Source organism: Puma concolor, chromosome C1 (genome assembly GCF_028749965.1).
Source record: "Puma concolor isolate L17-30 chromosome C1, mPumCon1.1.hap2, whole genome shotgun sequence".
In the NCBI taxonomy this organism is placed as follows: Eukaryota; Metazoa; Chordata; class Mammalia; order Carnivora; family Felidae; genus Puma; species Puma concolor.
In genome coordinates, this window is record NC_141674.1 from 19,857,460 (window position 1) to 19,880,900 (window position 23,441).

General features: G+C 45.2%; 1 protein-coding gene across 2 annotated transcripts in view; it reads left to right on the forward strand.

Annotated features, from left to right (window-relative positions):
* DHDDS (dehydrodolichyl diphosphate synthase subunit) overlaps positions 1-23,441 on the forward strand; it is a 35,520-nt gene that overhangs the window by 1,849 nt on the left and 10,230 nt on the right. For both annotated transcript variants that reach the window (XM_086716123.1, XM_086716124.1), the window contains exons 3-8: positions 826-942; positions 3,987-4,129; positions 7,996-8,112; positions 9,030-9,131; positions 15,974-16,088; positions 18,323-18,430. In XM_086716123.1, coding sequence (XP_086572249.1) covers positions 826-942; positions 3,987-4,129; positions 7,996-8,112; positions 9,030-9,131; positions 15,974-16,088; positions 18,323-18,430 — 702 coding nt within the window. The remainder of the gene's footprint in view (positions 1-825; positions 943-3,986; positions 4,130-7,995; positions 8,113-9,029; positions 9,132-15,973; positions 16,089-18,322; positions 18,431-23,441) is intronic.

Here is a 23,441-nt window from a genome sequence, read left to right on the forward strand (position 1 = left end):
TGCTTGGCTTCTCTTATGTAATTGGAAGATCAGTGACGTCGGGCCCCCATTCCTGTGTGGCAGCGATTGGATCGAGTGGATTCCTCTTTTCTGTGGAGGATACCCTTGCACAGCCATCAATATCGTTCCTGTGCCTGCCAGGTGGAGACACGAAACCAAAGTGGTGGTCAGGAGCATGTGGTTAAAAATGAGTTCTAAAAGCATACAGACCTCAATGTGAATTCCCACTTTGCCTTTTCTTAGCTGTGTGACTTGTGGAAGTCACTTGACCTCTCTGAGACTTTTTTTTCCCACCTGTGAAATGAAGACACTGCTGGGGCGCCTGGGTGGCGCAGTCGGTTAAGCGTCCGACTTCAGCCAGGTCGCGATCTCGCGGTCTGTGAGTTCGAGCCCCGCGTCAGGCTCTGGGCTGATGGCTCGGAGCCTGGAGCCTGTTTCCGATTCTGTGTCTCCCTCTCTCTCTGCCCCTCCCCCGTTCATGCTCTGTCTCTGTCTGTCCCATAAATAAATAAAAACGTTGAAAAAAAAAAAATTAAAAAAAAAAAAAAAGAAATGAAGACACTGCTATTTACTTTATAGGTTTATATGAAAAAAAAAAAAAAACTTAGATGAAGTATAAAAAGCCTAGCATAGTACTTGGCGTATAGTAAGTGCTCCATATAAATAAATACATACATAAGTAAAAAGTGCTTAATACCCATTTATTGAGCCAAAGCACAGAATACCCAGTTCCCTTCCTCAGGGGGCTTTTATCATAGAACTCAAGCCTATCAGCTTGGGGTTTCGTGGCTCTCTGTGCCGATCATTTGTCTTCTCACTTCCCAGGCAGGCCCAGTGCCCAAACACGTTGCCTTTATAATGGATGGAAACCGTCGCTACGCCAAGAAGTGCCAAGTAGAGCGGCAGGAAGGCCACTCACAGGGCTTCAACAAGCTGGCTGAGGTGAGTGTGGGTGGCAGGGAACGGTCTATGGAGAGCTGGACTGTAGCTAGAAAATCAGGTGCTGAGTTTGCTGTGGTTTGAGAGTATTTTTTTTATAGCTCTTTATCACTTGCTTGCTTGTTATGGGTCTCATATCAACATTAACAGAAATCAAATTGCAGAGTGAATCATCACAAAATATTAGAAACAAGAACAAAATTGACTTCCCTTACACCTTAGTGTATCAATAGTTTATAGTTTTCTGGGCCTCATCCCAGTCCTTGTAATATGTTCTAACATGACTTAACATTTCTAAAAATGACATCTGTGGGGCGCCTGGGTGGCGCAGTCGGTTAAGCGACCGACTTCAGCCAGGTCACGATCTCGCGGTCTGTGAGTTTGAGCCCCGCGTCAGGCTCTGGGCTGATGGCTCAGAGCCTGGAGCCTGTTTCTGATTCTGTGTCTCCCTCTCTCTCTGCCCCTCCCCCGTTCATGCTCTGTCTCTCTCTGTCCCAAAAATAAATAAACGTTGAAAAAAAAAAAATTAAAAAAAAAAAAATGACACCTTGTTTTACACGAGATTTTGGCAAGTCCTTTTCTAGGTGTATATACATAGGTTTTCTACCTATATGTTTTAATGCCTGTGGAATATTTTATCATAAGGATCTGACATAACTTGTTTAGCTGCTCCACTATTACCAGACATTATAACAGTTCATTTTTTTTAATATATATTTTTTTAAGCTTATTTGTTTTGACAGAGAGAGGAGAGAGAGAGAATCCCAACAGGCTCCACGCTGTCAGCACAGAGCCCGATGCGGGGCTCGAACTCATGAACCGTGAGATCATGACTTGAGCTAAAACCAAGAGTCAGATGCTTAACTGACAGAGCCACCCAGGCGCCCCTTAAACAGTTCAATTTTAGAATAAATTTTTTGAAGTGACATTTCTGGAACAAAGGTAGGGTGACTATACCTATCCTGATTTGCCTGAGGCCTTTTAGTGCTTACACTGGGAAAAGTGCCAGACAGCCCGAGTCATCACTCTAAGCAAAGGTCATGGGCGTTTTACAGTTATGTTTGTTTTTTGTTTTTTGTTTTTGAGCAAGCACAGCAGGAGAAGGGTAGAGAGAGAGGGAGAGAGGATCCTAAGTGGGCTCTGTGCTGACAGCAGCAAGCCCGATGTGGAGCTTGAACTCATGAACCGTGAGATCATGACCTGGACGGAAGTCAGTCGCTCAACCGACTGAGCCATGCACGTGCCCCGTTTTACAGTTTTAATACCTGTTGTAAATTGGAAAACGTTAAATTTAACAAGAAGAATGGAATATTGTCTGTTGTTGTGAAGCTGACTTTAAGAAGAATGGAAATATGGTCTGGACAGACCTCAGCTTCCCAGCACAAGAACATGGCCTGATGCCAGAGCATTGATATTTTTGCCTTGAGTAAGTGGCTGTGGGGCTCCCTAACACGCTGAGGTGGTCTTCTGGTTTGTTGACCCCAGCTTCTCTTTTGTGACTAAGTAAGAGGCAGATTTGCCTAGCGCCGAGGAGCTTACGGTCTGGAGTCGCTCAGAACTCATTGTAACCCTTGCTCTGCCGCTTCCGGGCGCTGCGGCCTGCAGCAGGTTACACAGCTTCCCTTTGCCTCAGTTTCTTCGTCAGTAAAATGAGAACAGCAATAATCTCTACCTCCAGAGATGATGCGAGGAATAAACAAAATGGCACAGTGAAAAGCACGTAGCACAGGACTTAGCATAAAGGAAGCGCTCAAAAAGTTGAAGTTGTGATTGTTAACAGCTATATTGACTCCAGTCAGTGGTAGGTTCTGATCCAGATGTGCCAGCCGAAGGGTGGCTTCCCTGTAAGGTGTGTAGAGCCTGAGCCTGTTCCGGTGTGAAGCTCTCACAGGTAATTTTCCCAAGGTGGCAACGAATTTCATGTATGTGTGTTAAGGGATTAGAAAGGCAGCTCTTCTGCTTTGTTTCTTCAAGTTCAGTTCTGATTGAATGTCTGTGTCCCCTGTGGAGACAGGCTCCCTGTCTCAACACTGCCGTTCTCAGCTCTAGTCCGCTCTCTGCCCTTAGTGACTCTGAATTAGAGCAGCCCCAGGGGCCCGGCTTTACATAGGAGTTTCACTTCTCTTTTCACTGAAGTATAATTTCATCCGGTGAAATGCACAGAATGGGGGGGGGGGGGGGGTGTGGTTGACAGTTGCATTTACCTGTCTAATCTGTACCCCTGTCAAGACAGAACATTTCCACCTCTCCAGAAAGTTCCCTTGTGCCCCTCCCTTCCCAGTCAAACCCTGTCCCACTTCCTTTTCCCCTCTTCAGGCAACCACTGTTCTGATTTCTGTCACTAGAGTTGAGGTCTTGCTGTTCTAGAACTTCACAGAACAGACTCGTATAGTAGAGCTGTGGCCTTCTGACACATTTCATCTACTGTCTGAGCCTCGGGTTTTCTCATCTATAAAGTAAGCATGAAAACAGTAATGACATTCTCAAGGGGCTGTTGGGAGAATCGAATGAAATAATGAATGCGAAAACCCTTTGCAGACTTCACTGCTACACGGCTGTGCACTTGATGCCTGTATTCTTAGAACTCCTCAGCCTCTCAGTCTAATGGAATAATGAAGTTGTGCTGAGAATAATAAAACCTTGTGTTTTATATTGGTCTTCAGCCACCTTGCAAGGGATGGACTGTGCTCCTGTTTTACAGATAAGGAGACTGAGGCCCACAGAGGTTAAATGATTTGCCTACAGTCACATAGCAAGCGCATGGTGGAGTCTGAGACTAGAACCTAGAACTCTCTCAGTGAAGAGTTCTTTCCAGTAAACCAACAATACCAGCATAGCACTCCCTCACTAAGTTCACATTTTTCATATTCTCAAGTGGTGGCTTTCTACTTACTTGGTTTGCTATTCTGACAGAAACACTGGTGTTGTCCTAGCTTTACCTGGTTTGGGGAGAAGAGTCTGCCTCTCAACCTCCAACACTGAGTCGGGGCGGAGGCATCTCTTATTTCCCTTCCTTGTATCCTAGCTCCTTGCCTTCTCCCTCTCAGACTCTGCGCTGGTGTTTGAACCTGGGCATCCTAGAGGTGACGGTCTACGCGTTCAGCATTGAGAACTTCAAACGCTCCAAGAGTGAGGTAGACGGGTTAATGGATCTGGCCCGGCAGAAGTTCAGCCGCTTGATGGAAGAACAGTAAGATGCCATGGGATGGGGGAGTGTGTTCCTACACCACCTCCAGCCCCACACTGACCCTCAACGCTCTTACCTGAGGCTTATTTAGGGACCTCTAAACCCTTTTAATGTTAGTCAGGTCTCTCTCTCTCTCTCTCTTTTTTTTTATGTTCATTTATTTTATTTTATTATTATTATTTTTTTTTAATTTTTTTTCAACGTTTATTTATTTTTGGGATAGAGAGAGACAGAGCATGAACGGGGGAGGGGCAGAGAGAGAGGGAGACACAGAATCGGAAGCAGGCTCCAGGCTCCGGGCCATCAGCCCAGAGCCCAACGCGGGGCTCGAACTCACGGACCGCGAGATCGTGACCTGGCTGAAGTCGGACGCTTAACCGACTGCGCCACCCAGGCGCCCCATTCATTTATTTTATTTTGAGAGAGAAAGAGTGTGTAGAGGAGAGGCAGAGAGAGAGAGAGAGAGAGAGAATCTCAAACACCTTCATGCTGTCAATGCAGAGCCTGATGTGGGGCTCGATCTCACAAACTACAAGAGCAAGACCTAAGCTGAAACAAAGAGTCAGACGCTTAACTGACTGAGCCACCCAGGCACCCCAGTCAGGTCTCTTTGACGGCAAGCTAGTTTTTCTCCACCACCACCACCACCCCCTTTTTTAAAGGGGGCATTTAATTATCTGAGGATATAGAGGTATTTCGCAGAATGCAAGGATGAGTATAGCCAGCCTCAGGCAAAACTGAAACCAGGAATTGAAATCCATTAGATGGCGCCTCTTCCTTCTCTCTGCATTCCACCTTTCTCTGCTTCAAGACAGCAGCCCAGAATGAACTAAAGCCCTTAATTAATAGCCCACTTGCATCAGATTTCTACCCCATGACCGATAAACCGTGATCAGGGAGTAGCATGAGAGAAACATTGAAAAAGTCCTTTTCTGCCACGTAGTCATCCCTGAAAAGTTACTCTATTGCTCTGCATGTTCTCTTGGAAGGGACAGATGATGTCTAAGAGGCCTTTACGGGGAAGAGTCAGTACGATCCTTAGCTGTCATGAAGTTTAAGCTTACGTAGGGAGCAATGCCAGACAGGGGCAGAGAAGAAGTTTGATGGAGATTATCTGCTTGAAAGCGTGGAAGCCTTTCCAGCCAGGACTGTCCCAGAGTCTTCATAACAGCCCTTTTCTGCCCAGCTCCTCCCATACCGAGACCAGGGAGAGAATAGAGAGAATAGAGAGCCTAGAAGACCAGTGGAGCTGGGCCTAGAACAGTTTTGTCATCTCTGTCCCTGTCTGGGTCTGGTAGTGGGAGGGTGGCCAGGCTTCTCTGTCCATATTGGATAATGAGACTCAGCCAGAGACATTGCTTCCTGGTCCCCAGCAGAGCCCGTGTGGCTCAGAGTTCCCACCCAAGGGGCTGGGGGTGGTTCAGATTCTTCTGTTATTCACACTAATTTCACCTTTAAAAAAATTTTTTTTAAGTTTATTCATTTTTGAGGGGGGAGAGAACAGAGCGCGAGCAGGGGAGGGGCAGAGAGAAAGGGAGACACAGAATCCAAAGCAGACTCCAGGCTCTGAGCTGTCAGTACAGAGCCTGGTGTAGGGCTCGATCTCATGGATCGTGAGATCATGACCTGAGCCGAAGTTGGACGCGTAACCTACTGAGCCACACGGAATTAGGTGTCCCTAATTTCACCTTTTTAAAGTGCTTATACTACGTGCCAGGTCCTGAGCCTAACATGTATTCTCATTTCATATTCACATTATCCTGTGAGACAAATATTATCATCCCAATTGTAGCGAGGAGGAAAGTAAAACCCAGAGAAGCTCAGGTTTGCCTGCCGGGTCACACAGCTATTGGATAGGCGGAGCCAAGACAGACAAGATCTTTCCAACTCCAGAGCTGAGCTGTGGTCTACTACGCTGACGTCCGAAACACAGGAAGTAATCTTACAGTTCCTGAAAGATCAAAATACACGGAGGTAGAGGAGTTACTGAGATCGCTGTCTTCATTCAGCAGTAGAGGAAACAGTCTTAGGTTCTAAAGTCCTGGACAGAACAAGAAGAAATTTTAACAGTGGCTTTCCAACAATGTGCCCCAGAACCTCAGAGTTCTGAGCAGTGGGTATACAAAGAAGCCAGAGGGAATAGGGCACAGGGTGCCGGTTGGCATTTTACTTGTCGTATATATTGGGTTTCTGAGTAATTCTTATTATGAAGAAAGAGCTTTTAGCGAAAAGAAGGTTGGGAAAACCACTGACCTAATTCAGTTTCATCAGTTGGGAAACAACCCTAGAATGAACAGAAGTGAAAGACTTGCCCATGGTCACACAGCAACCTCATGGCAGAACCGGATTGGGAACCCAGATCTCCTGGCTCCTTGCCAGGGCTTTTGCCTCTCCTTCCCTATAGATGTCACTCAAGTCACCTGTCTGTGTCTGAGAACGAGCACTTTCACATACTTTATCTTACTCAACACAAGCCAGTGTGGAGAGTATGGCAGGGATGGTTATCACCGCCCCCCCCAGTTCAAGGGGTAGGGGAAACTGAGGTTCAGAGAGGCTAATTGGTTATACAAGGTCTGCTTGTAAGTGCTGGCTCTAGGCCTGAATCTATCTGTTTTCATTCTGGTTTTGCTTTGATCTGAGTATACATTTGTCTACCGTGGCCGCTTCAGTGGATTCTCAAAAATAGGTGGTTAGATCTTGCTTCACCCTCGAAGAAAAGTGATGAGGGTTATAGAGTGGATAAGCTGTTAAGGTGTGGCCTTGCACTCTGGATCAGGGTTCTCCAGGACATGCCTGATACCCCACCGTACAGTATACTTCTTGCTATTAAGTTCCCATTTTCCAAACGCTAGTCATTGAGTTTCTTCATAGCATCCCCAGGTGAGGGAAGCTGGTTGGGTAACTGAATTCATGCTCACTGTGCAGAGTTTGGGAATTACGGTATGGAGGCAGTGAAATGCCATGATGAAGAGGACAGGCCCTGGAACCAGACTCCCTAGGTTCAAATTCAGCGTTCCACCCACCAGCTGTCTGGGGTTGAGCAAATAACCTAACCTCCCTGTGCCTCAGTTTCCTCGTCAATAAAAGGGGAATGATAGTGGTCTCTGCCTCAAAGGTTGATGTAAGGGTGGGATGTGTTGATGCGTGTGAAGCACTTAGACCAACATCTGGCACTTAGTAAACATAAACTTAATGTTAGATGTTGCTGTTATTAACGTATTTCACCAGAAGGTACAGAAGTAATGAATAATACAGCTCCTCCCCTTGAGTTTATTCTCCTGTCAAAATGGGACTAAGTACATAAAATGCAACTTGCCCACAAGGACACATGAAGCGGTGTAATGTGTGGTAAAGAATTTGGGTTCGGGTTCCCAAATCAGACAGACCTGGGTTTCTTTTCCAATTATTTTTTTAAGTTTATTTATATTTGTTTTGAGAGAGAGGGGCTGGGGGGAGAGAGAGACTCCCAAGCAGGCTCCGCACTGTCAGCGCAGAGCCCGACACGGGGCTCAGATTCGCAAAATGGGAGATTATGACCTGAGCCGAAATGGAGTCAGACGCTTAACCGACTGAGCCACCTGGGCACCCCAGACGGACTCCGTTCTTTTCTGATACCGCGCTTGATGGCCGTTTGACCTTGGGCGGTCTCTGACTATAGTGCCTGAGCCTCAGTTTCCTGCTGGAGAATGGGGAATGTGCTGAACTCCTGTCAGAGTCATGGAGGGGATGCAGTGAAATACTGCACAGAATACTGCATAGAACAGTGCTTGACACACACAGGAAAGCACTTAGAAACCGGGAGGTGAGTGTCGTCAGTTTTCCAGCTCCACAGGCTCTCTGTTCCAACCCCGCCTCCTTTTCCTGACCAGGGAGAAACTGCAGAAGCATGGGGTATGCATCCGGGTCCTGGGCGATCTGCATTTGTTGCCCTTGGATCTCCAGGAGCTGATTGCACAGGCGGTACAGGCCACCAAGAACTACAACAAGTAAGTGTTCAGATTTCCCCTGAGGGACCTGTATCAATCTTGGACTCCCTGCTAGCTTTAAGGAGACGTGCTGGGTCTTTCTGGGTGTGCATTTGGTACAAGAGGCAAAGAGGGGTTTGAGATGCTTAGAGACTTCCTGCATCTGCTGCACAGCCCAGAGATGGTCCTTAATACCATGTTAAATGTGCACATACTTACAGTTTTTCATTCTCTTCCTTCATGTGTCTATCCCCCCGCAAGATATACATATACATGTATGTTTACATATGCACATGTACATAATAATAATTACTATTTTACTTGTCAGAGGACAGGGCGGAAATGAGGGCTATAGGGTGGATGAGCTGTGGATATGGCCTTGAGCTCTGGATCAGGGTTCTTGAGGACCGGCCCGGACTTGCCAGGACCTGATACCCCACCTTTGTCTACACTGTATCTCTGTCTCTGAAGACAGATCCTTGAAGAAATTTTTTTCCTGTTCCACTCCTTTAACCCATGAATAGGTTGATATTGGGAGGTCACGCAGGTGCAGAGGCGAAGAGAGTTCAATAATCCAGACTTCATTATGTGTGCCTTTGGATTATAATATGTGTTTGGCAGTGGATTAGTTTGCATGAGATTTGCCTCGTATTCTACTTTGCTTGTGCTAATATCACAGTAGATTACATCCTCTGAAAGCTGGTTGGCAGTAGGAGGGAGGCTCGTATGTGTCATTTAGTGTTCACCTTGTTACAAAACTAATGACATGGTCATTCTAAGAAAACTTGGAAAACACAATTCATCATCTCACCTTTCAGTGATAGCCATGATTGCCATTTGGTATTTTTTGCTCTTGTGGGGAAGCAGTGCCCTGCAAGCAGTGACTCCAGTCCTTAGTCCCTGTCCTCTGCTAAATTATTCTCATCTTCCTTTCTCAGGTGTTTCCTCAATGTCTGCTTTGCATACACGTCCCGTCATGAGATCAGTAATGCTGTGAGAGAGATGGCCTGGGGAGTGGAGCAAGGCCTGCTGGACCCCAGGTACCCTTAGTTGTTTAGCGTGGTAACTGGTAGGGAAACCAGGCGTGTACTTCCCGCACCATGTACTTGGGCCAGGAGTCAAATCGGGGATACATGTGGACAGATTTGGGGCATGATTCCCCTGCCCCCCTGCCCCCCCCCCCCCATACAGTTTAGGATTGGCTTGTTATAGCCCACTTCAGAATTTCTGTGTTCACCAAACACTAAGAAGCCCCAGAAAAATGGTATAATGGATAGCACGTCCGAGACATTCACTAAAAAATGATGTTCTTACACCTGAAGCTAATATAACAGTGTGTTAACTGTACTGGAATTAAAAAAAAAAAAAAAAAAAAATAGGCCTCCATGGGGCGCCTGGCTGGCTGGCTGACTTCGTAGAGCATGAGACTCTTGATCTCAGGGTCGTGAGTTCAAGCCCCACATGGGTGTAGATATTACTTAAAAATAAAATCTTTAGAAAAAAAAAAAAAGAAGAAGAAAAAGATGTCCTCCTGGCCCTTTGGCAGTGTTTTTCCTAGAATGATTTTTCAGGAACACAGCTTGTTGGGGGGTATAGTCCTTAGGTCTCTTCATATTACAGTTTCACGCAAGACTCAGGTATTTTTCGAAAAGAAAATTGTTCCTCATAAATAACATGTGAGATCTTAATTTCTAGAGCTGGAAGTCATCTAGCCACTTGGTCCCTCTCATGTTATTATTAGTGTAACCTTTGGTAATAATATTAATAAACTGATAAGAGCAAGAATAAAATAACAGCAGAAAGAACCCAGGCAGTGTGTAATGTGCTGTATTTCATTCAGTCATTAATCCCCTGTGTGAGAGCTTTGAGTGTTTGACTCCATTTTATAGATGAGAAAACTGAGCCGAGCATTAGAGTGACCTTCCCCCAGGCTAGTCTGCCGGTCAGCGCCAGAGGTGACTCCTTTCTAATGCTGTCTGATTCCAGAGTTCTTGTCCTTTACCTCTAGCATCTGGGATCTTGGGACCCAGGAATTTTTTGGATTCCCTTCTTGGGAATAATTTGATTTACCTGGGAAACTTAATTAAAAATCAAAAAGTTGCTCAGGGAGAATAGAATTAGAAGAAAAGGAGATAGGGTTTTTGTGGGGGCTTTTTGGTGTTTTTCTGTTTCTTGGGTTTTTTTTTTTAATTTTTTTTTTTTTCAACATTTATTTATTTTTCGGACAGAGAGAGACAGAGCATGAACGGGGGAGGGGCAGAGAGAGAGGGAGACACAGAATCGGAAACAGGCTCCAGGCTCTGAGCCATCAGCCCAGAGCCCGACGCAGGGCTCGAACTCACGGACCGCGAGATCGTGACCTGGCTGAAGTCGGACGCTCAACCGACTGCGCCACCCAGGCGCCCCTTGGTTTTTTTTTTTAAATGTTTGTTTGCTTGTTTTGAGCAAGAGAGAGAGAGAGAGAATGAATGTGTGCAAGAGAGCAGGGAAGGGGCAGAGAGAGAGGGAGAGAGAGAATCCCAAGCAGGATCTGCACTGTCAGCACAGAGCCCGACTCAGGGCTTGATCTCATGAACCCATGAGATCATGACTTGAGCAAAAATCAAGTCAGACACTTAATAGACTGAGCCACCCAGGTGCCCCATAAGGAGACAGATTTTAACATTATTCTATAAATCCTTTTTCTTTCCAACAGCTGGGTGGTCTTTCTGTGCCACATAGTTCATTCATTCAATCAGTCATTTATTCACTCAACAAACATTTTAAAAGTGCCACATAAAGGCCGAGCACATTGTTGCACAGAGGGAGTACAGTGGTAAGAATAAAAATACATATTTCCTGTTCTCAAGGAGCTCTGGTAAAGGAAACAGACAATAATCTATTTTGCACATTCATATACAATTATAATGTGATAAATGCTATGAGCATTGGCGTATAGTACAAAAAGAATTTATAGCAAGAGGAATAGACCTGGTAGGAAAGGCTTTGCCAAGGAAATAAGTCACGAAAGAAGGAAGGAAAAGCAGTAACTGGGGACAGAAGAGGTAATGTGAGGAGTTTGTCAGTTGCAGAAAGGCTGTTAGAATAATTCGGGTATAGATTACCCAGAATGGAACTGAGGGTGGGGGGGGTGGAGGAGGAAGAGGAGGAGGAGGAAGAGGTCGAATCGACTGCATGAAGTGTTATAGATAAAATCGAGAGGCCTTAATGGACCGGGTCTGGGGAAAGGATGTGTTATGAGTGACTGCAGGGTTTTTGACTTCTGGAACAGTGCAGAGTGGTGCCCTTCCTGTGCCACAGACCCCTGAGGGCAGATCCAGTATGAGGAGGAAGGTCAGGAGTGTGATTTGGCATATATGGTAGATGTAGAACATAGCTCTCAGATCGACAGTTGTGAGGAGGGATGGGGACTGGACATATCAGTGTGGAGGTCATCTGTGAGCAGTTGGTAACCGAAGCAAAGAGGGCATGAGTACATTGAGGAGAGTCTAGAGTGAGAAGGAGAGAGGGCTGAGAATGCAGTTTCGAGAAACTCTAAGCTCTGCTGTCTGGGTAGAGGAGAATGAGCCTTGAGGAGAAAAGAAGATGAGCCGCCAGAAAGGCAGGAAGAAAGCCAGGCAGTCAGTATTACAGAAGCCAAGAGAAGAGGGAATTGGTTGGTGCAGGTTGGGAGGGTGGGAGCATTGGTGGGAGCAACAGGCTCGAATCCTACAGGATTCCTACAGGTCAATTAGGTCGTGGATTGAAAATGAACTGTTGGGGGGAAAAAATGAAAATGCTGGTTAAGTTGGCAGAGGGCAGGCAGGAAGATGAGATCTGTAAGAAGAAGGATGTGTGAGTAGATGCACGTGCATTGTAATTTTCTAATTCTTGACTTGTGGGGTGATTTCAAAGTTGTTCACAGTATTATTGTGTTGTATAGTGAATGTTTCATTTAAATTTTTTTTTTTTTTAACGTTTATTTATTTTTGGGACAGAGAGAGACAGAGCATGAACGGGGCAGGGGCAGAGAGAGGGAGACACAGAATCGGAAACAGGCTCCAGGCTCTGAGCCATCAGCCCAGAGCCTGACGCGGGGCTCGAACTCACGGACCGTGAGATCGTGACCTGGCTGAAGTCGGACGTTTAACCGACTGCGCCACCCAGGCGCCCCGAATGTTTCATTTAAAGAGACAAATGTTGGGGCACCTGGGTGTCTCAGTCAGTTAAGCATCCGACTCTTGGTTTTGGCTCAGGTCATGATCTCATAGTTCGTGAGTTCAAACCCCACTTTGGACTTTGTGCTGACAGCGCAGAGCCTGCTTGGGATTTTCTCTCTTTCTCTCTCTTCCCCTCCCCTGCTCGCTTGCATAGTGTCTCTCTCTCTCTCTCTCTCTCTCTCTCTCTCTCTCTCAAAATAATAAACTTAAAAAATAAATAAAGAGACAAACGTTTATTCTGCAAAGAAAGAATGCTATTTAGCAAGTAGATTTGTATGTGTTCATGCCCCGAACTAGAGCCTGATCTTGCCTCCTAGTTCAGTGTATTGATACTCAGAACACATTGCTATAATCGCTGACCTTTATCTTCTTCTTCTTGCTCCGTAAGTTTTCCCGTATTTGTTTTCTTTGCCCTGCATGGCTTAGTAACTTACCTACATGGGATTAGTCAAGCAGACATGGCATGGGCTGGGCAGGGTCACCAGGGTAAGGAGGCTACAACCTTAGAAAGCTTGGTGTTCTACTCACACTGGGCCGATCAGAGCCCCGGTACACACATACTTTTATAAAGGCCATACATGTTCAGAGATTTGCAAACTACTGGATATATAAAGGTGAAAATTTAGATCTTCCAGGATCCCACCCCAATGTTCCTGGCAATACTTTGATTTTAAATATGTCTTTCTAGCTCTTCCTGTATGCTTAAGTATTTGTGTGTGAGTTTAATCAACGGAGTTGATTTTTCCCATCAAACTGTGACAATGTCTACTACTTGTGAGGGGTTCTGGGGTGTTTGCAGGTACGTCGTAAAAAAAAAAAAAAGTTATTTTTAGTCTCTACTTTTAAAAATTTGTTTGATTTAAGTTTATTTACTTATTATTGAGAGAGACAGGAAGCGCACAAGCTGAGGAGGGGCAGAGAGAGAGGAAGACCCAGAATCCAAAGCAGGCTCCAGGCTCTGAGCTGTCAGCACAGGGCCTGACGCGGGGCTCGAACTCCCCAGCTGTGAGATCATGACCTGAGCTGAAGTCAGAGGCTTAACTGACAGAGCCACCCAGGCGCCCGTCAAAAACTTTTTTAGCCTATAAGCTCCTCACATTCCAAAAACCAGCATGTATTTATTTCTGAGATCTGTTTTCAGTGATTCATTCATTCATTTATTCAAACACATGGAGTCTCTGTCCCAAGAGGGTCCTATGCTAGAAGAGCAAGAATACAGAGATGAGTGTGTCAAGGGGCTTGCCCTCAAGCAGCTCCACAGTGTGGTTCGTGTATACAAATGAGTAATCCACGGTGCTGTGTACCACAGTAATGGATGCACAAAAGTAGTGATCAGCTATGGTTGGAGGTTAAGCCAGAGTCATCTTTTTAAAACACAAATCTAGTAATGACATAAGTATTTATAACCAAAGAAATCACACTGAACACTTTGCAACCCGAATCATGCTTTGTTCACTTGATGTTGTAATATGAGCCCTTTTCCATGCCTGTTTGTTTTTTTAATGTTTATTTTTGAGAGAGAGGGATAGAGCATGAGCGGGGGAGGGGCAGAGGGAGAGGGAGACACAGAATCCCAAGAGGCTCCAGGCTCTGAGCTGTCAGCACAGAACTCGACGCGGGGCTTGAACCTACAAGCCATGAGATCATGACCTGAGCCTAAGCTGGTCACTTAACTGACTAAGCCACCCAGGCGCCCCACGTGCCTCATGTTTTCAATAATTTTTCAAGTTGTTTTTAATGGCCGCAGAATATATCTTGCTTTAATTTACTTAATCATTCTAGTTGTTGGTTATGTAGGATGTTTTTAATTTCTCCTTATTACAAATAAGGCTCCAACGAAATCTATAAACTTAACTCTTGTCAGCATTTTAGATGGCTTCTTCCAGATTTGGGTCTGGATGTGTCCATTTCGCCTTATTCTTGTCAAGCTTTTTTTTTTTTTTTTAATGTGAACTGCTCTAATTTTATAGGTGAAAGTTGGTATTTTACTTTATTTAATAGAGATGACTTCTCAGGGAACCTGGCTAGCTCAGTCAGTTGAGCATGTGACTCGGGGTCGTGGGCTTGAGCCCCACATTGAGTCTAGAGATCACTTTTTAAAAAAATGTATTTCATTTCATTTGACCCTTAAAACAACCTATAAGTAGGTAGGACAGATTTGCCCATTTCAAAGATAAGGGAGTCGAGAAATTACATGGATTATACAGCGTCTCAAATTTCTTAATTAGAGGATTAAGACCATGCTGCTAAGACAGGACTATCAGATTATCAGGGAAATCTGAATTAGAGCCCTTCGTTTTGCAAGTCATAAGTGAGTATCGTTTCCCATATGATGTTACCAAAAAAAAAAAGCTCCCTCTGATTTGCAGCACTCTCTCTGAGAGATGAAATGACTTACCCAAAGGCACACTGCTGGTAGGTGTAGAGTTTTGTTTTACATACTCCTCCCAGATCTCTCTTTTTCACCCTGCTCCTGGAAGAATCTTCCCACTAAGAATTTTTACTTGCTAGACCCTTCCCAAGATACAAGTCTTACCACTTAGAGATTCCAAATTCTGCCTCTTGGTGCTTGGCAAGGACCAGTAAACAGTGTTCTTGGACCCAGCAGACACCAGCCTTGCAAATACCCTCTTTCCATAGTGGCGGTCCCCATTCTGTCTCCATTCCATCTCACCTTTCTAAATGTCTGTCTGCTTGAGAAAGTAGCTCTTAACAAACACAGGAGGGGTGGGCGTATTGCTGTTCTTTTTTTTTTTTTTTTTTTTTTTTTATATTTTTTTCAACGTTTTTTATTTATTTTTGGGACAGAGAGAGACAGAGCATGAACGGGGGAGGGGCAGAGAGAGAGGGAGACACAGAATCGGAAACAGGCTCCAGGCTCCGAGCCATCAGCCTAGAGCCCGACGCGGGGCTCGAACTCACGGACCGCGAGATTGTGACCTGGCTGAAGTCGGACGCTTAACCGACTGCGCCACCCAGGCGCCCCATTTTAAACCCTAAGTAGTGTGGATTTTTTGCAGTGTTTCAGGGCCCATATGACTTAAAAGTTTTAAAAGATGTTCTTTATAATAAATTCCAACAATAACAAATGTACATAAAGATAGTCTTTCCTTCTTATCCAACCTTCCAGAAGTGATCACTATTAATAATATGGTGTGTGTCTTTCTAAACTTTTTCTTTGTAGATACGTAGATTCATATATGTGAGTATTTGAGTGTGTGCATATGTTTTCTGCATTGTGTATTTTCTGAGGCTTGCTTTTTTCAACGTTAGATCTGAGACATCTTTCCCAATCAGTGCATTTAGATTCATACTTATTAAAAATAGTTGTGTTAGTATTGCATCAAATTGCAGGATCAGATATGTGCATTTTAAAAAACAAGACGTTTTAAGTGAAGGACGTAGTCTCATAGGTGCATCCGATTTTAGGCCTGTAGTGAAATAACCTTGAGCAAGTTATTTATTTTTTCTTAGCCTCAGTTTCCCTATCTATAAAATGAAGATAGAAATACGTTGTGTAGTTGTGAGGATTCAAATCATGCATTCATTTAGATGTTAGGGTCCTTCTGCTTGTATTGGCTAATGGTGTTCTATAAACTGGGAAGCCTTTAGTATGAGTTCACCACGAGAATAATCTAGAAAGAGATGTGTGCTTATCTTTGTCTCTTCCTCACTCACCTTAGTGATATTTCTGAGTCTCTGCTTGATAAGTGCCTCTATACCAACCACTCCCCTCACCCTGACATCTTGATCCGGACTTCTGGGGAAGTGAGGCTCAGCGACTTCTTGCTCTGGCAGGTAAGTCGTTTGCAACCACCTTTGTGTTTATGTCAGCCTGAAAGCCATGACTGTGCCCACAGGGCGGATTAAGTGGGGCTCATCCCCACCCCAAGCTGTGCTAATACCAGAGAACCGGGGTTGTGGGGTTGGGGGAATCTGGAGAAGTGTGTCCAGACTGTGCCTGGGAACATTTGCTGTCCCTTCCTCATCTGTCCCTGGCTTTGCCAGCCTGGGTGGTTCTTGCTGTCTAAAGTGCCTAGAGGAAAATCAAGGCTATCCAGCTGTGATGCAGACCTCACTTGTGCCCCTGTTCAAAGCACTGGACTTCTGCCCTGTCCCTGAGCATAAGCTGCTGCCCTGGCAATCTAGCAGTTACTTCAGCGCCTCTGAGCTGGAACCTTGCGTTGGGTTCGAGCAGTTACTCATCTGTCTCCTTCAGACTAATGTCCGCGTCTATGCAAGCACAGTCCACAAGGAATATAAACTCTATGCAGACTCTTTCTTAGGGGCCTGCTGTTGCCTCTCAGCTCCATTACCCCAGTGTAAGTGGTCCCCCTAAAGCTCACAGCCGAATCAGTTTGCGTTTGCTAGAAAATCCCCGTCATCTGTTAACTTGGCCCCTAAGTGGCACATGACTGTAGGAAGTCCTTGTTCAAGGAGAGGTCGGAGGGACTCCACTTAGAAGCAAGTTCCAGAAATTTTTTTTTTTTTTTTTTTTTTTTAAATTTTTTTTTCAACGTTTTTATTTATTTATGGGACAGACAGAGACAGAGCATGAACGGGGGAGGGGCAGAGAGAGAGGGAGGCACAGAATCAGAAACAGGCTCCAGGCTCCGAGCCATCAGCCCAGAGCCTGACGCGGGGCTCGAACTCACGGACCGTGAGATCGTGACCTGGCTGAAGTCGGACGCTTAACCGACTGCGCCACCCAGGCGCCCCAAGTTCCAGAAATTTTAATGGACTATAGTCTTAAATGATTTAGCTACTGAAGATACTTTCAGCCTTTGGCTATATTGAAAGAAAGCATGTGCAGCTTACGTTTCTGTGGTCTACTCTGCTGGTCAGATCATGTCTGGAAAGTTTACTTCTGGGCACTGAGTTTTAAAAGACTGCATTGGTAAACTGGAGGATTTAACAGAGCCTGTCAACCTGGATGCCAAGGAATCTGGAACTCATGTCATATATAAGGAATGAGTGAAGGATAGAGGTCTGAAAAAGGGAGGCATGGTGACAGTTTATTCCCTCGGAAAAAAATAGAGTTCCTCCTTTGTGCTGGGAATATGGCAATGGCCACGTCAGAAATAATCCCTGCTGTCTTCAAATTTATAGTTGGCAAAGGCAAACTGAACAAGTCATTACAACCTTGAGGACAAATAACAGGCAGCTGTAATCTAGCCTTCAAATATTTGAAAGAATGTCGCTTTGAAGAAGAAACAAACTTGTTCCAGAGAAAAGACCGGAGACCTTGGTAGAAGTTCCAAGGAAGGTGACATTGGTTTTGCATAACAAGCTGTCTGACAACTCAAGTTGTCCCTCTTGAGGCACTGAATTCCTCACTACTGAGGGGATCAAGCAGTGGCTGTCAAGATGTTCCAAAAGGGATTCGTATATCAGTGATTATTATTAAAGTTCACCCAGCTCTGTAGTCTGTTTTACGTACATGATCTCGTTTAAGTTTCACAGTACTGTAAAAACCAGGTATTCTTATTACCCAGTCTTACAGTCAAGGAGACTGAGGCCCAGAGAGGTTAAGTAACTTGCCTCAGGTCAAATGGATGGTAAATGCTGGAGCTAGGATCCAAAGCCGGGCAGTCTGGCCCCAGAGCCCGTGATCTTAACCACTGTGCCCTGCTCTGCTACTTAAAAATAACAACAGCAGCTACCATTTGTTCGTTGCTGACTTTTATCAGACAACATGTCTCCCAGATGACCTCTAAGGGCCAAGAGCCAATAACATAATCCAGATGTTATTTCATCGTCCTAAAATTGGCTCTTAGAAAAATCCTGGTGGGAATGTTGATCTAGTCTTGCTTTAGTTCTGCCTCGCTGCGGGCAGGTGCCTCAGATGACCCCTCCCCACGAGTGAGGTAAATTGGGGCTGGCAGCGGAGGCAGCGGCAGCTCAAGGTGCCTGTGTCAGCTCATCTCCGGGCTCCTGGGTCATGCTCAGCCCGCTCCTTTGGAAGCCTGACCCAGAGGGTGTTCCAGCAACCTGCTACTAAACTATACTGTCTTCCTTCCCCCGCTTACCAGACCTCCCACTCCTGCTTGGTGTTCCAACCCGTTCTGTGGCCGGAATACACATTTTGGAACCTCTGTGAGGCCCTCCTGCAGTACCAGATGAACCATAGCATGCTCCAGGTAAGAGCTCAGGGCTGGTCTGACTGGATGTGAGAGAAGAAAAGGTTAGCATTGATTGACCACCTACTACTTACACAAGGCACTTGCTACTAAGCATGTTAGTGATGATAGTAGCTACAGCTTATTTACTGTGGTCAGGCACTGTGAACATTTTATAGGTACCATCTTGTTGAATGCCCCCAAGATCCCAATGACGTAGGTATTATCAGCCCCACTCGTGCAAGTGAATACATCGAAATTATTTTGTTAAGGACACATAACCAATAAGAGACGGAACTGGGGTTCAACTTACACATCTTTAGTCTCTTTGCCACAGAAACCCAGGAAAGGCTTCTCGGTGAGCTTGTCCGTTATTTCCTGACGGTATTAAGCTAATCAAAGATTGTAGAAGTGGGAGTATGCGAGATTCAAGCCTCTTCCAGAAGGGATTAAGGACAAGATAGCACTGTCTTTCTATTATACAAAATTGTGTTCTGCCAAGAGTTGAAGTTCAGCTTTGATCACCAGATCTTGAAACAGGTTTTGTTCGGAGGCAGAGTCGCCGGCATCTGATGAGCATTCTTAATAATCATAATGGGAGTGTGTGTGATGATGGCGGCTAACTTTGAGGGTCTCCTGAGGCACTTCCTTGTTTTCGCGGAAGTTTTCTCATTGAACCCTTCCAGCAATCCCACAGGTTTGGTGTCTTCATTTTCCAAGTATGGAAAGAGAGGGGCAGAGTAACTGTCTCCAGGCCACAGATTTTGGAACCCTTAGCTGGTGCTGGTGCTTGAGTCTAGAGAGATAATGGCCAGGAGGAAACAATGATGTTAAGTTAAGGCTTCTTAATCCTCTTGGAGAATCTGATGAAAACCGTAGACCATCTCCCTAGAAAAGTTGCATAGATCACACCCAACATGTGGCATTTTGCGTAGGATCCTACCTATCACTGAAACACTTAGTTCACATAACCCCTAGAACCTGTCCATGAATCCCAAGTCCAGAATTCCTGGAATAAGTCCATCAAATCACGAAGCTTTGGTCATATGCTTCGTCAGTTTTCTCAGAATATGAGGAATTGAAAGAGGAAGTTCTGTTGAAGTAAAGGGAAAAACAACAGTCTCAATTATCCACCCTCAGTGGGGAAGGAGTATCAGAATTTTCTACATGACCAAAGCTCCTTTAAGAACCAAAACTTTTGTCTGTCCTTTTTGTTTTGCTCTATCCTTTTTTGATGGGAAACTTTCTGAAATGTGTCTTGTACATAATCCTTGACACCTATATACCAGGCCCTTGCTAACGATGATGATGATTAGAATAATCACATTCTAGTGATGCTAATAATGATAATGGCAACTGCCGTCTTGAAGCACTTCCTTGGACAGCGATGCCCTTGAAGGGGGGACTGTTTGCCCAAGCTAGATGGTCCCCAAATACTTGGCTTTGGGATTTCTTGTATGCTTTTGTACGTCTTCCATCTCCTTTTTTTTTTACCAGTCAAGAGGCTAATTTTGGCAGCATCCCACCTTCTCTTCCTAGTTACTGATTTAAATCAGCTATAGGCAAGGAAACCAGTCAGTCAAGCTTGTTAGAAATATGTCTATGAAGTAAGAGTAAACGGTCTCTGAAGCCCAGAGAATTCTTGGTGCCTGAGCTTTTGTGTATGGGTATTCTTATCTCTGGTTTGGCTGTTCAGAAGCCTTTTATAGTAATTTCGGGTTTCTGAGATGCTTTCCCACATGGCTGTCAGAGGACTCAATTTCATTCATTGCATTCTTCTCTAGTGCCTAGTATAAGTCAGGTACTAGAGAGTCCCTACCTTCGTGGAGCTTATAATCTTACTTGAGGAAGATAATAACCTAGTCAACAAATATGTAAGATTATTTCAGATTGTGATAAAGCCACAAAGTAGAGTGGTGTGCTAGTAATGAAGAAAGCAAGAGATACTGAATGGAGCAGCCAAGGAAGTCCTTTCTGAGGAGGTGGTTTTTATGCCATGATATAAAAGACGAGAAGTAGCCAAACGTGTGAAAACCTGGGGGTAAGGAATTATTCTCTGCAAAAGGAACAGCAGTGCGAGGATACGGAGGTTATCAAGTTTGGGTCGCGGAAGAACAGACAGGCCAGCATGCGTGAGAGAGAAGGGTGTGGGGCAGGCTGGGAGGGAGTCAGGCCTCTGGTTATATAGAGCCTGTGGGCAATGGCACCACATCTGAAGAATTTCGATCAAAGGACTGACAGGATCTGATTTACATTTTGCAAAAATCACTCAGGATTTTCAGGGAGGCAGGAGTCAAGGACCAAGCTCCTACAGTAGTCCAGGTGAGAGAATGTGCTTCGAGGCGGGGGGGGGGGGGGGGGGGGGGGGGAGTGATGTAGGGAGGGGGAGGGCTGAGTGGACCAAGATGGGGAAAAAGAAATGTGAAAACAGAAACAAATGAAAGTAACTCTAAGTCAATAATAGAACCCATAGAGAAAATAATTCCAAGTTACGTAACCCAAACATAGTTCTCTACCGTACATCTTTAGGGGGATGTATTCTAAGGATAGTACAAACCAAAAGGAAATTTAAACATTATTTAAGAGGTTTTTGTTAGTGATCATGTTGATGTTGTAAGTCTGAAACTCTTACGTATCCTGGAGGATAAAACAAATGAGTACAAATATTAATGTTACCAGGAACCAAAACATTTAGGCTTTGGCCTGGGCAGCTGGGGGGGACAGTTCTGCTGTTTTCTGGGGTGAGGGGGGACATGTTCGAGGACGACTATTAAGAGTTCCGTCATATACCTGTGAATCATAACCGCAGACATTTATTGAGTTCTTACCACATCAGGCATCCTTGACATAGATTCTATGTAGTGCAAGAAGGTAAGATACTAACGTTACTGGTACAGTTTTTAAAGTGAGGAAACCAAAGTTCTAGCAGAGGTACTGACTGTCCTGACTCTTTAGCAGCCCCTTTGGGGATCCTGGCCAGGCTTTCTCTACCCAGGAGTCCTCAGAGCTCTGTTCCTAGAAATCTTAGCACCTCAGCAGAAGCTGAGGGTAGATTCCAAACTAACAACATCCTCGCCAGTCTGGCCTCAGACCAGGTTGCTGATCTTTCCAGTGTCTCCCTTCTGTGTACCCTGTATTGTATGACCAAACTGGATTCTTCTTCCCGGTTCCTTGTTCAGTTTTCTGCCTCCATGTCTGTGCTCCCGTCCCATCTCCCAAATTCCCACTGTTAAAATCTGAGCCGCCGTAGCTCTAAGCCCAGCATGGTGTGTCTTTCTTCCTGCAGGAAGCCAGGGCAGAGGGCAGGAAAGTGGCTTCTAGACCTAGAGCAGCTCACTGGGATGAGCGTACCTGGTGCGTGTTAAGGGACGCAGGGACTCAGCTACAAGTTGTTTGGGGCCAGACCTTGGTATCTGAGGGGACCTTGGCGGTCTCCAGGTGATCACCCATAGGCCCTAGAGAATGGGGGCTGGCAGAAGGAAAAATCTTGATTCAGATGCAGTAGGACAGGGAAAACATCAGCAGGGGAGGGGGGCTGGCAGTGCAGAGCCTCTGATCCTCAGTTACAAGCTGCATGGTTGGAAGGTCCATAAGGGGTCACTGAAGTGTTTGTTTCACCTAGTCTGTAAGAATGGTGTTGCAGAAGATACATGTTCCCACTAAACTTCCTTTTTTTTGTTTTAAGTTTATTCATTTTTGAAAGGGGGGAGGGGCAGAGGGAGAAGGAAGCACAGAATCTGAAGCAGGCTCCAGGCTCTGAGCTGTCAGCACAGAGCCCGATATGGGGCTTGAACCCATGAACCACAAGATCATGACCTGAGCCAAAGTTGGATGCTTAACCAACTGAGCCACCCAGGCATCCCTTCCACTGAACTTCCTTTGGTGCATTTGTCAGAGATTAAACACAAGGCTGAATCAGTCAACTATTTTATTTCTATTTCTATTTTATTTTATTTTATTTTATTTTATTTTATTTTATTTTATTTTATTTTATTTTACTTTATTTTATTTACTCAGGTAATCACTATCTTCTTCTTTGGAAAAGTTAAAAGCTTGAACTATCGTCTCAGGCATTCCTGTCTTTGAATCATGGTGCTGCCTACTAGTTCTGTGACTGACTGTCACCCTTCAGAGTATCATTTTCCTCCTCTGTAAAATGAGAGGAGTAATGTTAATAATAATACCTGCCTCACTGGTTTGTGATAGGGTTCAGTAAGCTAATACACCTAAAATACTGAGAGCAGAGCTGGAAAGGAGTTCCTTTTCAGAGAACGGTGGCCAACATCATTCCCCACGTGTGTCTCCGAGCTCTTCATCAGAGTTCTCCTGTCTCCAGAAAAGCCATAGACTCAGGGCACCCTGCTCATCCTGTCCCTGGTACAGTTCCCTAGGCAGGGAGCCCCTGGGGGTGCTTCAGTATATTGTATTTCTGGCAGGGGTAGCTGTCTCAGGCAGCCCTCAGTAATGCATCCCCCGTGCTACTGACCTGGGCATGTTGACTGCGGCAAGTGAGGACTTATGGGAGGACTTGTCATTGGCTAATGAATGTTTTGAAACCAAATGCCTGCAGCCCAGGCCCAGGCAATGTAGTGGAGGACTGAAGGATTTATGTGCTGGGGGGCTATTACATCTTGTTCCCTCACTCTGCTGAGGAGAAAACAAGAGCAGAGAGGCTTAATGCCCAGGAGAGATTTAGATGAATAGGTTAGAACCCCATTTCTCAAAGCAAGCTCCATGGAGCTCTTGCACCAAGACCGCATAAGGTCTGCACAAAAAGTCTCTAAGGAAATTATTAATGCCCTGACTTGCCATTATACAGGGACAGTGGGCAGTATGGTCAGGGAGAGAGAAATTGACTATTAGGACTTCTTGATCCTGGATTTTCTGACACTGAGTACCTGAGAAGACTTCGAACACCTCTGAATTGTGCAGGTAGATCCAGAGCATTTGGAGGCTGGACAGACAGGCATCCATATGCAGGCCGCTGGTTCTCCACTCCACCCCTAGAAAGTGCAGCTCATCCAGAGGCACA